Source organism: Monopterus albus, unplaced genomic scaffold, assembly GCF_001952655.1.
Source record: "Monopterus albus unplaced genomic scaffold, M_albus_1.0 scaffold270.1, whole genome shotgun sequence".
NCBI classification, from domain to species: domain Eukaryota; kingdom Metazoa; phylum Chordata; class Actinopteri; order Synbranchiformes; family Synbranchidae; genus Monopterus; species Monopterus albus.
In genome coordinates, this window is record NW_018128150.1 from 1,855,830 (window position 1) to 1,870,662 (window position 14,833).

General features: G+C 41.2%; 1 protein-coding gene across 2 annotated transcripts in view; it reads left to right on the forward strand.

The window, feature by feature from the left end:
* The window catches only part of rock2a (rho-associated, coiled-coil containing protein kinase 2a), a 46,739-nt gene that overhangs the window by 16,526 nt on the left and 15,380 nt on the right, over positions 1–14,833 (forward strand). For both annotated transcript variants that reach the window (XM_020621942.1, XM_020621943.1), the window contains exons 2-17: positions 1,185–1,266; positions 1,420–1,520; positions 1,909–2,046; positions 2,293–2,553; positions 3,030–3,174; positions 3,360–3,498; positions 3,801–3,892; positions 6,894–7,053; positions 7,190–7,244; positions 8,749–8,837; positions 8,920–8,968; positions 9,583–9,718; positions 10,385–10,476; positions 10,728–10,974; positions 12,984–13,090; positions 13,727–13,886. In XM_020621942.1, the coding sequence (XP_020477598.1) occupies positions 1,185–1,266; positions 1,420–1,520; positions 1,909–2,046; positions 2,293–2,553; positions 3,030–3,174; positions 3,360–3,498; positions 3,801–3,892; positions 6,894–7,053; positions 7,190–7,244; positions 8,749–8,837; positions 8,920–8,968; positions 9,583–9,718; positions 10,385–10,476; positions 10,728–10,974; positions 12,984–13,090; positions 13,727–13,886 (2,053 nt within the window). The remainder of the gene's footprint in view (positions 1–1,184; positions 1,267–1,419; positions 1,521–1,908; positions 2,047–2,292; positions 2,554–3,029; positions 3,175–3,359; positions 3,499–3,800; positions 3,893–6,893; positions 7,054–7,189; positions 7,245–8,748; positions 8,838–8,919; positions 8,969–9,582; positions 9,719–10,384; positions 10,477–10,727; positions 10,975–12,983; positions 13,091–13,726; positions 13,887–14,833) is intronic.

The following is a 14,833-nucleotide window of genomic DNA, read 5'->3' on the forward strand; positions in this document are numbered from 1 at the left end:
ATTATGCAGTTGGAAATCAGGGTTGTGCCAAATTGGAGTGTATCTACATGGTGCAAGTGATGATTTAGTGATTTTGTTTACTTTCCACCAGGCTGTCAGAGTTGAGAGGATTGTGATGTTCTTGCAGTAATTCATTTTCTTAGTAGAGTTTGGTAGAAAAGGGAGGTCTGCAACTGAGTTATTTAACTTATTTTTACAGTAATTTTGCTCTATTTCTATCCATGCACTGTTGTAACTATCCTTCTGAATCCATTTGACTAAATACTGTAGCTGATTTGCCAGGTACTAATATTGAAAGTTTGGTGCTTCTAGGCCAACTAGTGATTTCTTCTTTTGGAGTGTAGATAGAGAAATTTTGGGTTTCTTGTTTTTCCAATAAAATTGTGAAGTTAAAGAATCAAGTGATTTAAACCATTTATCTGTGGGTGTTGTGGGAAGCATTGTAAACAGATAGTTGATTTGAGGTAGAGTTTTCATTTTGACAGTAGCTACAGTTTTTGGCCGGTGAGTGAGCAAGAAAGATTGGACCAGCGTTTTAAATCATCTTCTATCTTTTTTAGCAGGGGGGTGTAGTTGAGATTAAAAAGTTCTGACAGCCTGGGGGAGATATTAATACCAAGATATTTAATGTTGCCTGTAAAGAATTGAGGGGAGGAGTCTTGAGCTGCGGAATCCCAGGCATCCTCAGAGAGTGGTAGTATGGTGGATTTATTGCAGTTTATTGTCTAGTTTGAGATCTTAGAGAATGTGTTAATAATGTGTAAAGTTTCCTGTAGAGAATTATAGGGATTTGATTTGATTTGATTTGATTTATTCTTTCAAACATGCAGAACAATGACATCAACACACACATAATTACACAAATCCAACCAATGCTAATCCAGAATCAGTTTGCTTATACCTAGTACATGTTTGAATGGAGTAGGAAGAAGTCAGACTTATCCAGTCCTACCCCATAACATCATCTTATTCATGCAAGCCTCTAAATATAATAATAAATCATCTGCATAAAGACTAATTTTATGTTCTGAGTATCTTGTATTCCTCTAATTATATTGTTCTGTTCTTCTGCATTACGTTTGTTCCTTCAATAGGCAAATGTTCATGGTATGGTATAACCATAAATTTTCACACCGTGGTATAACACTGCAACCCTAGTGACTGGTTTAATTCTCTCTTTGCAGGACTCCATGAACGCCCTGGTCTTAGACTTGGACTATCCTGCACTGCGTAAGAACAAAAACATCGAAACCTTCTTGAACAGATGTGAGTGGTTTTTGTGTGCCAGTGAGAATGAGAGTTAGAGAGGGAGAGAGAGAGAGAGCATTTCCCTTCTTTTCAAACTAAAATTCATTATATTGGCACACTCAACATTATTATCACTGGAGACTTTATTCTCTTTATACTATTTATATTTAGATAAAAATGTCATTGGCCAAATTCGGGACCTCCAGATGAAGTCTGAAGACTTCGACAGAGTTAAAGTCATTGGTCGAGGGGCATTTGGTGAAGTCCAGTTGGTGAGTATTGATCATTGTTTTTATTTTCAGCTGTCATTAACAACCGTACTGTGGCATGCTAAAATTTCTGCCTTGGTATTTTTGGAAGATTACATGTAAATGCATTACACACCTTGAAGAATCTCTGTGAATATTCCTAAAATTGACTTCACTCAAGATGTGCACTTATTGCACTGCTTTGAATTGAAAACATATGTTATGATTGAATTAAGTAACATGTCACAGCAGCCAATGAATTTATGTCACCTTTTCTTGCAGTTTACACGTTTTTGTAACTTGTGCTTTAACATTTGTTCAAACTGTACCTCACTGAGTGAAGTTAGTCTCTTGGGACTCTCAAGTTCTCTGCTTTCCCAACCCTGAATAAATCTATACCACCACCATGCAGGTCAGACATAAAGCCTCACAGAAAGTCTACGCCATGAAGCTCCTGAGCAAGTTTGAGATGATCAAGCGCTCAGACTCTGCCTTTTTCTGGGAAGAGAGGGACATCATGGCCTTTGCTAACAGTCCCTGGGTTGTGCAGGTAGGACATTTAAGTCGCTGTCTGGCTTTAAATTGTTAAGGTTATTTAGATTTTGGTTAAAAAAAAAAATGCAGAATACATTATGTTAAGTTCTTTGGTTCTTCTAAAATCATATAAAATCTCATTTTTGTTCAGACTGCTACATGAAATACAGGTCAGTAATGTGAAATAGATGGATACTAATAGTAACTAGTTGGTTAATCAGTACTAAAGGCTGTAATGTGAGCTTGTGCTTGTCTTGTTCAGTTGTGCTGTGCCTTCCAAGATGAACACTACCTCTACATGGTGATGGAGTACATGCCAGGAGGTGACCTGGTCAACCTCACCAGCACCTACGACGTACCGGAGAAATGGGCCAAGTTCTACACAGCAGAGGTCGTGATGGCCCTAGACGCCATTCACTCCATGGGCTTCATCCACCGTGATGTCAAACCGGACAACATGCTGCTGGACAGACACGGACACCTCAAGCTGGCTGACTTTGGCACGTGCATGAAGATGGACTCTGTGAGTTGTATCCCAACAAGGACACCCCACTGTGGCACACTACTGTGCTTATGAAAAGTTGCTCATTTCTTTGGCCACCAAATGTTTTCAAAGGCATCTGTTTATGTAAACACGTAGCATAGAATAAATATTTGACCAATGTTACAAGAGGAAATGCAGATGCCACAGTGTTGAGCTTCTACACACTATTGTAAAATCACAACTTTCTGCTACAGAAATCCTGAGTGACAAATTGGAATCAAGCTCATTGAAGATTATCATACATAATGTGGTGACCTTCAAGCCTGGCCGGTACTGGTAAAAATACTAGTTTAGTCCAAGAGCAAAACTGTCACAGAACTTAAATTTGCCCCTCCCAGCAGCCAGCTGTGTATTTGAGAGGAATGATCAAATAAGGGAATTTGGATGTACCCATTGATGTTAAGATGTCCTTGAAAGATACTGAAACATGATGATTCCTTGATCTTTTGTTTCAGACCGGCATGGTGCACTGCGATACAGCAGTTGGGACTCCAGACTACATCTCCCCTGAGGTGCTGAAATCCCAGGGTGGAGATGGGTATTATGGGAGAGAATGTGACTGGTGGTCCGTGGGGGTCTTCATCTTCGAGATGCTTGTTGGTCAGTGACCATTTCTAAAAAGTCCCATTGAGTTTACAAGATTAGCGGAGAGTTTGTATCAATGAAATAAATGTGTAAATCTATGGTAAATATTTCCTTTATAAGGCGTGGTAGTCCTAATCCTGTGGTAGCTGTCTTCTTGGCTGTAATATACTTTATGATAATAACAATGTGATTGCTTTTAGGTGACACACCATTCTATGCCGATTCTCTGGTGGGGACCTACAGTAAAATCATGGACTATAAGAACTCCCTCAGCTTCCCAGATGATGTAGAGATCTCCAAAGATGCCAAGAAGATCATCTGTGATTTCCTGACTGACAGGTGTGAAGAGTTACAGTTCACTTGTTTCAATTTTGATGCCAGAAGGGAGCATAGAGGTGCTTTTTTGTAGAGGTAATTGTACTGCACTACTCAGACATTACATAACATGTTGAGCTGCACACAGCAAACATACACTATGTCTATTATTGGTTTGATTTGTGATGCTTTAGGCCAGAGGATGTCAGCCTTACTTAAGCTTTAGCTGCTGGGTTATGCTTTCTTGATGCCATTGCGTCTTTTGAACTTTGTACAAAGGGTAGATTTAATTATTGCTCTACAGCTCATTCACTCTTTGTTTTAAGGGAGGTGCGGCTGGGCAGGAATGGCGTGGAGGATATCAAGCAACACCCTTTCTTCAAGAACGACCAGTGGACCTTTGACACCATCAGAGAGAGTCAGTATATCAGTACAGCTCCAAAGGCAGCTTTGCCCGAGCTTGTAATATGAGCCTTTTTACATGGCTCAAACACTTAACAAGAATTCTGTTGGAACAGCAGCCGTATCAAGTCAAGTCAAGAATCTTTATTGTCATTATGCATAGCACAACAAACTTTTTTCCGGCAGCTCTTTGCTTAAAAGACACATTATTTACATAACACACAATTGTATAAGTCAATATAAAAATATGAACAAATAAAGAAGGATGTATGGGACCTAATCAGGTCAGCAGCATGTTAGCAGCAAGAGTGTAGTAACATTATAAGGTGCAGCTCAGTGCAAATCTCAGTCTTTAGGAGGAGGTGTGAGCATGGGTGTGTGTCTGCAGAGGTCCAGTGTTCTGTCTGTGTCTGTCCATAGGGGGGAGGTTGTGTGTGTGACTAGGGGTTGGGGGGGTGATTGATTTCACAGATCTGGGGAAGAAGCTGTGTCTCAGTCTGTTTGTTTTAGTCTTTATATTCCTGTACCTTTTCCTGGAGGGAAGAGGCACAAACAGACTGCTGCCAGGGTGGGTGGGGTCTGCAGCAATCCATCTGGCCCTCCTCTGGATCTGGTTAGCATATAGTGAGTCCAGATCCAGAAGAGGACTCCCTACAATGCCCTGAGCTGTTCTCACCACCTGGGTCAAGTCCTTTCTGTCCTGTGCAGTGCAGCTCCTGTACCACACTGTCACACTGAGACAGAGGATGCTCTCTACTGACGCTCTGTAGAAGTCTGTGAGCAGACGAGAGGAGAGACCAGCATGTTTCAGCTTCCTGAGGAAGAAAAGTCTTTGCTGGACTTTCTTCACTGGGTAGGATGTGTTCAGAGACCAGGTCAGGTCAGATGTGATGTGGATGCCCAGGGACTGTGCCTGTGTTCAGGACCAGTGTGGATGATGTGCAGCTTCCCATTCTCACCACTCGAGGCCTGTTGGTGAGAAAGTCCTTAATCCAATGACACAGCACTGCAGGCATTCCCAGATTGTGCAGTTTCAGTGCAAGTTTGTCTGGGATTACAGTGTTAAATGCCAAACTGAAGTCAACAAATAGCATCCTAACATAAGTGTTAGGATGCTCCAGGTGGGACAGGGCTGTGTGTAATGCTATTGAGAGCATTCTCTGTTGATCGGTTTTCTCTGTAGGTGAACTGATGGCTATCCAGACCAACAGGGATGACGTCCCTGATGTGCTTTAGGATGATCCTCTCAAAGCACTTCATGATTACTGGTGTCAGAGCAACAGGACGGTAATCACTGAGGCAGGTGACAGCTGATTTCTTGGGCACAGGCACAATGATGGAGGACTTGAGGCACACAGGGACTGAAGCAAGATGCAGGGACAGAACAGCTGGTGTATAAGCCTCCAGGTCTGAGCTCTCTTTGAACACCCCACAATCACTGTGCTCAAAACAGTCCTGTAATGCTGAAGAAGCCTCCTCCATCCACACTTTAACTGTTTTGGTGAGTGGTTTTATCCGGCAGATCAGAGGTTTGTTTATATGCTGGAATCAATTTAAAGAAAGCTATTAAAAGTCAATTTGCTACACTATTCTTTGCTGTCGGGGGCAATAGTGGTGCAGAGAATAGAGCAGTCGTCTCCCAACCAAAAGGCTCGAGGTTCGAATCTCGGTGCTTGCATTCCACGTGTCAAAGTGTCTTTGGGCAAGACACTGAACCCCCCTGTTGTCCCCGATGGTTAGAGCCATCACTTGAGTTGGCGCCGCAGATGGCTGCCATCGGTTCTGTACCGGAAACACTTTCCTTGTGTGTAACATATTTGGCCAATAAAGGTGATTATCCTTTTCTTTATGGAAAAATTTTATCTTCCGTTATCATGTTTTAGTTTTAGTCTAGTCTTTGTGTGAAGCTGTCATTTTAGTTTTTATTAGTTTTAGTCACATTCATACTCTTTTTAGTCTAGTCTAGTTTTAGTCGACGAAAACTGATGACATTTTAGTCTAGTTTTAGTCAATGAAAATTGTATTTTAGTCTCTTTTTAGTAATACAATTCTATTTAATACAGTCAATAATAGTATAAGTACCTAGTAGTATAGACGAAACCAAAATTATATTTTAGCCAAACCCATTTCATACAAGGTTATCTTACTATTGTTACCTTATAGACTCACGAATACATCCAATACACATTTTGTGTGATTTTGTAGCCACATTTCTCCCCATCTTTTTCCACAACACATTCCGTTTTCTTTTCCACTTCTATGTAATGAAAGTTTTTCCAAATGTCGTTTCTTTTTTCTCCCAATGACGAACCCCGGCTGGCCGGCCATCGGTCCCTTTCTCTGTGTCAGACTTAACTTTGTTTGTTGTCGTCTTCTAAATAATGCCGCGAGTAGGGTTTAAAGAAGTGACGTCACCTGCGTCTGTGCAGTGTGACCTGATGCGGCCCCTGAAGCGAGACACAGGAAACAGAAATACTGCAAAATAATAATAATAATGCGACTAAACGAGATGAAATAACGTTATAACATTTCATTTCGTCTCGTTTTGGTCAACGAAAATGGAGACATTTTAGCATAGTTTTTATTTTGTAAAGCACATTTAGTCTCGTTTTTTTTCGTCAACAATATTGCGTTATACATTTAATTATAGTGATCGTCACATGACCAGCATTTTCATTGCGTCTCGTCTCGTTTTCGTCACCTGATAAAGGTTTGTTGACGACGATATTTAGTCATAATTTTTGTTGACGAAAGCAACACTAGTCCCGAGCTTTGAGCAGAGGTTACACTGTACTGTCCAACCATGGTTTCTGGTTTGGAAAAACCCTGATGGACTTTGTAGGTAGGCAGCATTAGTACAGAACTGCACATAGTCCAGAACCGCTGGACTATCACAGTAAAAGACACAATTATTTATTAGTCTGAAACTCCCAGGTCGTGTTTACACAGCACTTCCTTTTTCCTGCAGTTCACGCCTGCCTTTTTCCTCTCTTCCTTTCTCTCGCCCTGCTCCACAGCTGTCGCCCCTGTGGTCCCAGAGTTGAGCAGTGACATCGACACCAGTAACTTTGATGAGATTGAAGATGACAAAGGCGATGTAGAAACTATACCCACACCTAAGGCCTTTGTTGGAAATCAGCTTCCCTTTGTTGGCTTCACTTACTTCAAAGAAGATGAGTAAGCTGTCCGCTTTTGCAGCTGTCCTCATTCATTGTTGGCAGATCACTGCTTTTTTTTTTTATTTTTTTTTTTATAGTTTTGCTCTCAGCTGTGTTCTTGACTTTGTGTTGATTTTCTTTGTTTCCTCCTTCAGGTTACTAAATGCTAGCAACAATTCCTCAGTGACTCATGAGAATTCGAAAGGAGAGGTAGGTGCCTGTTCAAGCAACTTCAACAGTACAGATTGACTCAAGTGTCTGAGGAAGTCCATAAGGCAGGCATCAGTTTACATGAGTGAACTGGGCCTGCTGACTGTGTGATCAGTCCCCCATCATACTGAAAGACATTAAGGATTATGGTGGAAATGACTCAAAAGAGGGTTTCTTTTCTTGATTCCTTGATTTAGTGGCCCAAAGGGGCCGAGTGCTGGACTGGCCTGCATGCAGTCCCCACCCGTCCCCAATAGAGAGTGTGTGGTGCATTTTGAAACACAAATTACATCAATGAAGACCCAGGACTGTTGCAGCTTAAGACTTCTTTGCAGGAAGAACGGGACAAAATGACACCTGACACATCTAATCACTTGGTTAGCTTTCCTACAGCTTTCAGGAAGTCTTAATAGAGACCTGGCTCTGTACCAGAAACAGATTCCTTGTGTGTAACATAATTGGCCAATAAAGGTGATTATCCTTATTCTTAAGCAGCTTTCAGTGTAAGTGGTTGAGCTTAAAACTTCGACTTCAGTCCTAAAGGCTGCCACTGATCACAGTTGGCAACCACTTCAAAGGAAGTACATGTTTAATTTTCAGTTTATTATTATTCTGATTGCAAAATGTTGTTTATAATATTATGTATAGAATTGGATCGTTTATTTTAATATTAGCAAAAACTGATAGTGTATGAGTGTTAAACAGGAGTATGATATTTATTTTTAGGTGTTACTGGCTTTTTGTAATGCCCAGAAAACTTGAAGATAGTTTATCCTCTATGTTTAAATAAAATGTTTAAAGCTGCTATAATCAAATTTTTTTTTCTTAACAAAGTAGCAGTTGTCTGTGTTATGTGAAAGGGCCTGTTTGTTGACTTACCCAGAGGAATAAACCTGACTCCTCAGTTCTATGAAGCTTTTCAGCATTTTTCAGCTCATTGATTGTGTCACTCATCAGAATTGCTTTCAGATGAAGCAGTAAAAAGGCCCTGATAAACCCACTACTCTACACTACTTGCCTCTCACCCAACAGCTGACAGGCAAAGCTGGTCACTAGCTGGTGGACATCTACTGAAAAGCATTTTATAGCTAAATACACCAATATTTTGTTCAGGAGTTGCTGGAGACTAAACACATGCTAGAGAGTGAATGTTTGATTTGGCCAGAAATAGAATGAATGCTAATGTTGCTCTGTTTGCTGGATGTGTAACTAGGCAACTGCTTGCTAATATGCTCATTACAACATCTTAACCAGGATAACATATCACCTTTTAATGCATGTAATGATCACATAGTCCTAATCCCTTTTCTGAAACATTGTAATTCTTTTTCATCACTATACACTTAAAAAAAATCCTGACAAGTGCTAGTTATGCAGTGAAGCAGTTGTAACACATGTGCGTCACAGGATGGATGGCATGCATTAAAGTCAGTTTCTTTACTGGAACATTTCAGCAGTCCTAAGTGACCACAATGTGTGACTGTTTTCTGTTTGCTCTCCACAGTCAGCAGCATTGCAGAAGAAACTTCACCACCTGGAGGTGGAGTTGAAGAACGAGAAGCAGGTCAAGGATGATCTAGAGCACAAATACAGGTGGAGTAGCACTAATAACATACTTAAGCAAAGTGGTTCCAATTGTCAGAAGTCTTATAAATGTCCTGTTTCCTTTCGGCAGAGCTGCCACTAGTCGTCTGGACAAAATCTCTAAAGAACTTGAGGAAGAGGTGGGCTAATCATTTTGAAGACAGTAAAAAAAAAAATTATACAGTGTAGACACCTGCCACTGTTGAAGAATTTTTTGGCTTTGTCCTACTTTTAATATTTTCCACAATAACCCACCTTTCTTTCCAGGAGTGTATACGTTCCTTTATCTCTTTTATGGCCCTTCCCAAAAACTGTATTAAAGTTAGAATGCCGATTTCTTGTTATCCACACTTAACCATGTTTCGGACCCCCCTGCCACTGTTGAAGAATTTTTTGGCTTTGTCCTACTTTTAATATTTTCCACAATAACCCACCTTTCTTTCCAGGAGTGTATACGTTCCTTTATCTCTTTTATGGCCCTTCCCAAAAACTGTATTAAAGTTAGAATGCCGATTTCTTGTTATCCACACTTAACCATGTTTCGGTTCGAATACCAATATGTCATATCCAGCGAGGTTCAGCTGGAGTGCTTGCCAGGCTCTAATACAGCTACATTGTCTGTTGAGATTAGATTTGTGTTAAACACTGATTTGATTCTCGTGAACCATTTCTCATAATATAAGATGTGGAATCACTGCACTGTGAAACCAGTCCTATGGGACATGTTGAACTAAGCATTGAATGACGATTTCAGGTGAGCAGCAGAAAGAACCTGGAGTCGAGTCTGAGGCAGCTGGAGAGAGAGAAGGCCCTGCTGCAGCACAAGAGTCTGGAGAGCCACCGCAAGGCCGAGAGCGAAGCTGACAGGAAGCGCTGCCTGGAGAATGAAGGTAACCGCAGACAAAAAGACGAGCTTTTATTACCTATTCTGTATATACAGCTGGACATCTCAGTGTACAGCTAACCAGCTGTACTGAATGTGTATTAATTCAGTTCTAGTTTATTAGTAGTAAGAAGAAGAATGTGAAGGATAATAATTAAATCAGTTTTAATAAGACAAAACTATGTACCAATGTGATGCAATTGACTTATTGTGTTGCTTAATGTTTCTCTTTGGTTTACAGAGTGGCACATTCAAATATGTTGTTTTACAAGTAGTGGCAAATTTTAAGCATCCGTTGTGTTTTGGACATTTTCCATAAAGCCTCTTGTTTGACAGCTTTCTGTATGAATTTAGTAAAAGCTTCTTGTTTTGTTTTATTTGGGACAGAAGAATGCTGCCATCACCTGGCCATTGACACCACTCAGTGTTTAAAGATTCTCATCAGAGTAAAACTGGTTCATAGGCGCAGTCTTTTGCTTTGCCCTCCAGTTTACTTGCCTTTGGTACAATCTGTGGCTATTTAATGATTTGCCATATTAATGCTCATGACTTTTTGATAGAATTGTTCTTCTCTTGAGGAATAGCAAGCTCCTTGAGTACAAGTGATTACATTTAATACAGCTAAATAAAGCAACATTTGACATTTCTGTCTTTGTTCTTCTGTGTCGTGCAGTCAACAGTCTTCGAGACCAGCTAGATGACCTGAAGAGAAGAAATCAGAATTCACATATTTCCAATGAGAAGAACATTCACCTGCAGAAACAGGTCAGTCAGGTTTGTTTTGTCTGTAAAGTATAAAAAGCCTAGTTCATAAAGCCTTTACATGGACAGAAATATATTTGTAGAATGTTCTGAAACAGTGAATGCTAAATTGTGTAAGAGAAACTACACCCAGTCTGTTTTTTTTTCCTCAGCAAAATATCCAATCATGTACTAACAAATAGAGAAGCAATAAGTAAACCAAATCAAAGTGCTGACTAATCTGCAAATATCTTTTGCAACATTACCCTTGCCAGCTGGAAGAAGCCAACACTTTGCTGCGGGCCGAGTCAGAGGCGGCAACAAGGCTCCGTAAAGCCCAGACAGACGGCAGCAAGCAGCTGCAGCAGCTGGAGGTCAACATACGTGAGCTGCAGGACAAATGCTGCCTGCTGGAGCGCAGCAAGTTGAGTCTGGAGAAGGAATGCATCAGCCTGCAGGCCGCACTGGAGACAGAGAGGAGGGAGCACAGCCAGGGCTCCGAGACCATCAGCGACCTTATGGGTGGGTGACACATGCACAGTGTGTGATAGAGGTTGTGGAAAGAGGTCTCCATTGTCTGGCAAGTCTATAAACATGTCTGCTTTTAAAAGCGAATTAAATGTTATTTTTGTCCATGCATTTTTTACCACTTACTGGGTCAGGTCCCGGTGGCAGCAGGTTCAGCAAGGTATTCCAGACATCCCTATCCCTTGTAGTTGTGTTCCAGCTGCTTCTGGGGAATCCTGAGGCATTCCCAGGCTAGATGGGATATACTGTATAATCTCTTTAGTGTATTCCCAGGGCCTCCTACCAGTTGTACTTACTTTACCTGGAAAACCTCCAGAGGTGCCTAGGAAGTATCCTAATCTCTCACCTGAACCACCTCAGCTCACTCCCTGAGACACAAAGGAGCAGCCTTTGTAGTTTTTGCCTGAGCCATAGGTGAGGTGAGGGTTGGAACATAGATTAGCTGGTAAATTGGGAGCTTTGTGTTCCAACTTAGGTCCCTCTTTACCACAACAGTCCGGTACATTGCCCATGTTACTGCCCCAGTCTGCCTGTCAGTGTCACGCTTCATTTTAACCTCACTTGTGAACAAGATCCTGAGATATGTGCTTCAGTTGAATGGGGCAGCAGTTAATTTCCAACACAAAGGAAGCAATCCACTGTCTTCTGGCAGAGGACCATGACCTCAGACATCCTAGCCTCTTGACACTCAGCTGCAGTGTGCCCCAGTGCCAAAAGTTGTCAAAATAAAAGCACAAGACCGGAAACAGGCAGGACAGAATCATGACAGTGCATGCTGGAGATCACTGGCGTTCGACTCCTTGCTGAGGACATGGACACAACTGTACGCCGGTTATACAAGGCTGGTTCGCTCGTTACACACTGGCTTTGGCACTGCATGGAGAATGCGTCACAAGACCCCCAACATATAAACATGGTCATGAATATATGGCTGCAGAGTTGCAGGTTGAATATTACATAAAAATTGAAGGTACTTCTGTGTATGAAATGCTGATTTGACGAATTGTTGATAATGTTATCTGTTTTTTATAAAGTGCAAATGACATTCCTTGGATAAAAATGTAGTAGCTCTGCCACTTTAAGTCATTTTCCTTCCCCCTCTTTGCAGCTTACATAGCAGATTCACTAGGGCAGCTCTGTGGACAAGAACAACACACCAAAGAGGCCTTCCAGCCTTAGTCAGCTGTAGTCTTAATACGTGTATTTACATCAAGGCTAAATGTTCAAGCATGATCTGATTCAGAAAGTACTCTGGCTATTTAAATGTACAAAAGAGTTTATCTGATTGTATTTATTGAGGTGAGGTCATCCTGGAAGCAAACACAGCTCAGTTAATGCCCAGATTTCCACTCAGTCCCTCCATTTGTTTGAGAGTGAAAATGCTTCAGTCAGCGTTCTTTTGGCTTTTGTCAAACTGTGGCTGTTCGTCTCCATATGTTACAAATGTTACATTAACATATCAGTGTAGCTCATTGAATGTGCAATGAACTGCTTTTTCAGACTGGGTGTAGGAGAAAAGCTTCAGGCAATGTTTTGATTTTGAACATCTACACACTTCATATAAACAGCCTATTACTTTGAGTAATCAGGGTATCGTGTGTATTGTATTCTACCAGTCAAAATTTCATACACACGTTGTCTTATTCTACCAGTCAAAATTTCATACACACTTTCTCTTTTAATTGAATGGGAAAGGGTGTCCAAACATTTGACTGGTAGTGTATATATAAACAAACTGATTGTGGCACATGGCATTATTAGGAAAAAAAACTGCACGCTCACAGTTGGAAGTTGCCCAGTGCTGCTGCCGTCCATGCACACATCATTATTGAGGTGGACAAGAAAACAAAAATCCCTGAGCTGCTTGCTGGTGCTTTGATAGGGTGTAGGGTGCAGTTGTGTGTGAGAATACAGTGAAATTGTTTGGTTTGTTGTATGTTATATGCATGTGTTGGAAGATTTGTGTTCTCTTCTCTAAGGAATCTCTTGGTTCTGTCATGCAGGCCGAGTCTCTAGCCTGGAGGAGGAGGCACGTCAGCAGAGACAGTCTCTGTCTAAAGCTGAGACTGAGAAGAGACAGCTCCAGGAGAAACTCACTGATCTGGAGAAGGTAACTCAGACTAAAAATGGAACCTCACTTACTGTATTTTGTCTTAATTTGTACATTGTCTTATAATATGAGTCACACATTGAATACAACTCAGTCTTGAGTATTTGCCAGACATTTGGCATCAGTGGAAAACTACCATCTTTGCTGGTGGTGTTTTCTTTATGATGTTTGCTGCAGTGGGAGCATCAAAACAGATGACATACGAATGGCAATTTTAGAGGCTGGAACATTCATTCTTTAGATGTTATCACAGAAATCACATGATGTAAATTGGAGATTACATAAGAACATTATGGCAACCCTCTTCACAACGGCAATCGGAATACTGCTTTAATCAGTTGATTATTGTTTACGCCGTTCTTTGTTTGTGAGCTTTTTAGTCTTTTGTTCCTTGTCTTTAAAAAGCATTGTTCCTAGACAATATACGTAGATAAGTATGTAAATTCACTAAAATCCTTCCATGAGGTTGGTGCATGATTTACACTAATACATTTCTGAGTGCTATCCTACTGCTCTTATTGTTTGCATGGGTGAAAATGTGCAGGTTTTTTACATGCTTCATGGCTACATTTTGCTCCTGGCGTTCCATTGGGTTAATCATAACACCATCGTCCTTGTTTTTTCTTTTCTCTACAGGAGAAGAGCAACAAGGAGATCGATTTGACCTACAAGCTGAAGGTGCTGCAGCAGGAGCTGGAGCAGGAGGAAGCCTCTCATAAGGCCACCAGGGCACTGCTGGCAGACAAGAGCAAGATCAAAGTGACTATCGAAGGCGCAAAGTCAGAGTCCATGAAGGGTGAGGGCAACAACCATTTGTCTGTAGGAAGTTGTTCTCTCACACAGCTGATTACTTACGTTAGCAGCCTGTTTATACCAGTTCCCACATTTTAGAGATGGGCCTGATCCGTTCCTATAGCGGGTCCAAATATTGACATAATTCACTCAATGGATATCGGATGGACAGGGCCGATCCACTTACTGATCCATATTCTGGTCTGCACCATGAACCTGCTGTAACTTAACATACAGTGGGTACGGAAAGTATTCAGACCCCCTTAAATTTTTCACTCTTTGTTATATTGCAGCCATATGCTAAAATCATTTAAGTTCATTTTTTTCCTCATTAATGTACACACAGCACCCCATATTGACAGAAAAACACAGAATTTGACATTTTTGCAGATTTATTAAAAAAGAAAAACTGAAATATCACATGGTCATAAGTATTCAGACCCTTTGCTGTGACACTCATATATTTAACTTAGGTGCTGTCCATTTCTTCTGATCATCCCTGAGATGGTTCTACACCTTCATTTGAGTCCAACTGTGTTTGATTATACTGATTGGATGTGATTAGGAAAGCCACACACCTGTCTATACAAGACCCTACAGCTCACAGTGCATGTCAGAGCAAATGAGAATCATGAGGTCAAAGGAACTGCCTGAAGAGCTCAGAGACAGAATTGTGGCAAGGCACAGATCTGGCCAAGGTTACAAAAAAAATTTCTGCTGCACTTAAGGTTCCAAAGAGCACAGTGGCCTCCATAATCCATAAATGGAAGACGTTTGGGACGACCAGAACCCTTCCTAGAGCTGGCCGTCCGGCCAAACTGAGCTATCGGAGGAGAAGAGCCTTGGTGAGAGAGGTACAGAAGAACCCAAAGATGACTGTGGCTGAGCTCCAGAGATGCAGTCGGGAGATGGGAGAAAGTTGTAGAAAGTCAACCATCACTGCAGCCCCCC